A 1,151-nucleotide genomic window follows, 5' to 3' on the forward strand; every position below is an offset into this window, starting at 1 on the left:
CAAGAAGGAGAAAGTGAGTGCGGGCAGGGGGCGGGGGCGGGCGGGGCGCTGTTTGGCCGTGGCAAGGGCGGTGGGGTGCTCCAGGTGGGGCGCTCCAGGTGGGCGCCGGCGTTTCGGGGTCGCCCTGAAACCCTCCTTCCTGAGGTTGGGGCGAGAAGGGAGGGCCGGGAGGCGCCTCTTTGCGGTATCAGAAGCGCTGTGTAGAATTGGGTGAGCTGTCTCTGCTGAAAGTTTCCCGTTTTTTTCCTCTCGTTTTCTAGGCCGGGGCCCGCTCTGTAGCCCAGGCTGGCCGCCACATCGCCAGTAGTGCCCCTGCCTCAGCCTCCCGTTCTGGCATTACAGGCGTGCCACCGCCACACCCGGTTTCTGTCTGCCTAAAGTTTTCAACCCAAATGCAGACGAAGAGAATGAGAATTTGTGGGAGGGTGGGGTGGGCGAGCGGACTGTGCTGTCACAAGACTATCTTTAAACAGTACTCACAGATACCCCGATGGTATGGAAGCTCCATGCAAGTTTTATTACCGATTTTGAAACAGGTGTATAGCAGGTTAAAAATTGAGAAAACTCATTGTTTTTGTTTGATGTTTCCCAGGATCCACCAAAAGCTGGGAAAAGTGGGAAAAGTTCGAAAGAAGGACAAGACATAGTAGAATCAGAGGTAACTGTCATCATATTTTCTTTGTTTTCCATCAGCAGCTTTTCATTGGGACAAAAAACAGAGTGATGAAACCCAGGGTCTTCTGAAGCGTTTCCCAATAGGAAACTTGGTGATGTCTCTGTTATTTGAGTATTACACTTCAGGAAAAGTGCTAATCCAGGCAACTGGTTTTTTTTAAGTTCATTTCCCCACCCCAAACGTAGCAGGCCTCCTGTGTAAACTGGTCTTTCAGGGCCTCTCTGGCTGGAGTTCGAGTTCCTTTTGGCTCTGGGATCCTCTCCCCTTCTTCCTTTGCAGGCTGCCAGGTGGCTTTCTGGGTGGCTCTTTGTCTTTCTTTCATCACCCTTGTTTTCCTTGTACAGTCTCTGCAGCTGGTGTCTTCGGCAAGCTCTTTTTTTCTGTTGTTATCTGGTCCTTTAGCATTCTTCAAGCCAGTAACTTTGGTATTTTTTATACATCTAGCTTGGGATTTTTTTTTTTTTTTTTTTTTTTT

At 49.7% G+C, this 1,151-nt stretch overlaps 1 protein-coding gene across 4 annotated transcripts in view; it reads left to right on the forward strand.

The window, feature by feature from the left end:
• The first annotated feature begins 436 nt into the window (after window positions 1-436).
• Window positions 437-1,151, forward strand: part of Ppp2r5c (protein phosphatase 2 regulatory subunit B'gamma) — a 136,304-nt gene continuing 135,589 nt past the window's right edge. Inside the window, exons 1-2 of one of the 4 annotated variants that reach the window (XM_010607213.3) lie at window positions 437-493; window positions 593-658. In XM_010607213.3, coding sequence (XP_010605515.1) covers window positions 491-493; window positions 593-658 — 69 coding nt within the window. In that variant the 5' untranslated portion in view covers window positions 437-490. The remainder of the gene's footprint in view (window positions 494-592; window positions 659-1,151) is intronic. The other 3 variants (XM_010607212.3, XM_010607211.3, XM_010607214.3) reach the window with 3 other exon arrangements.

Source organism: Fukomys damarensis, unplaced genomic scaffold, assembly GCF_012274545.1.
Source record: "Fukomys damarensis isolate Sample0158 unplaced genomic scaffold, DMR_v1.0_HiC HiC_scaffold_21, whole genome shotgun sequence".
Lineage (NCBI taxonomy): Eukaryota > Metazoa > Chordata > Mammalia > Rodentia > Bathyergidae > Fukomys > Fukomys damarensis.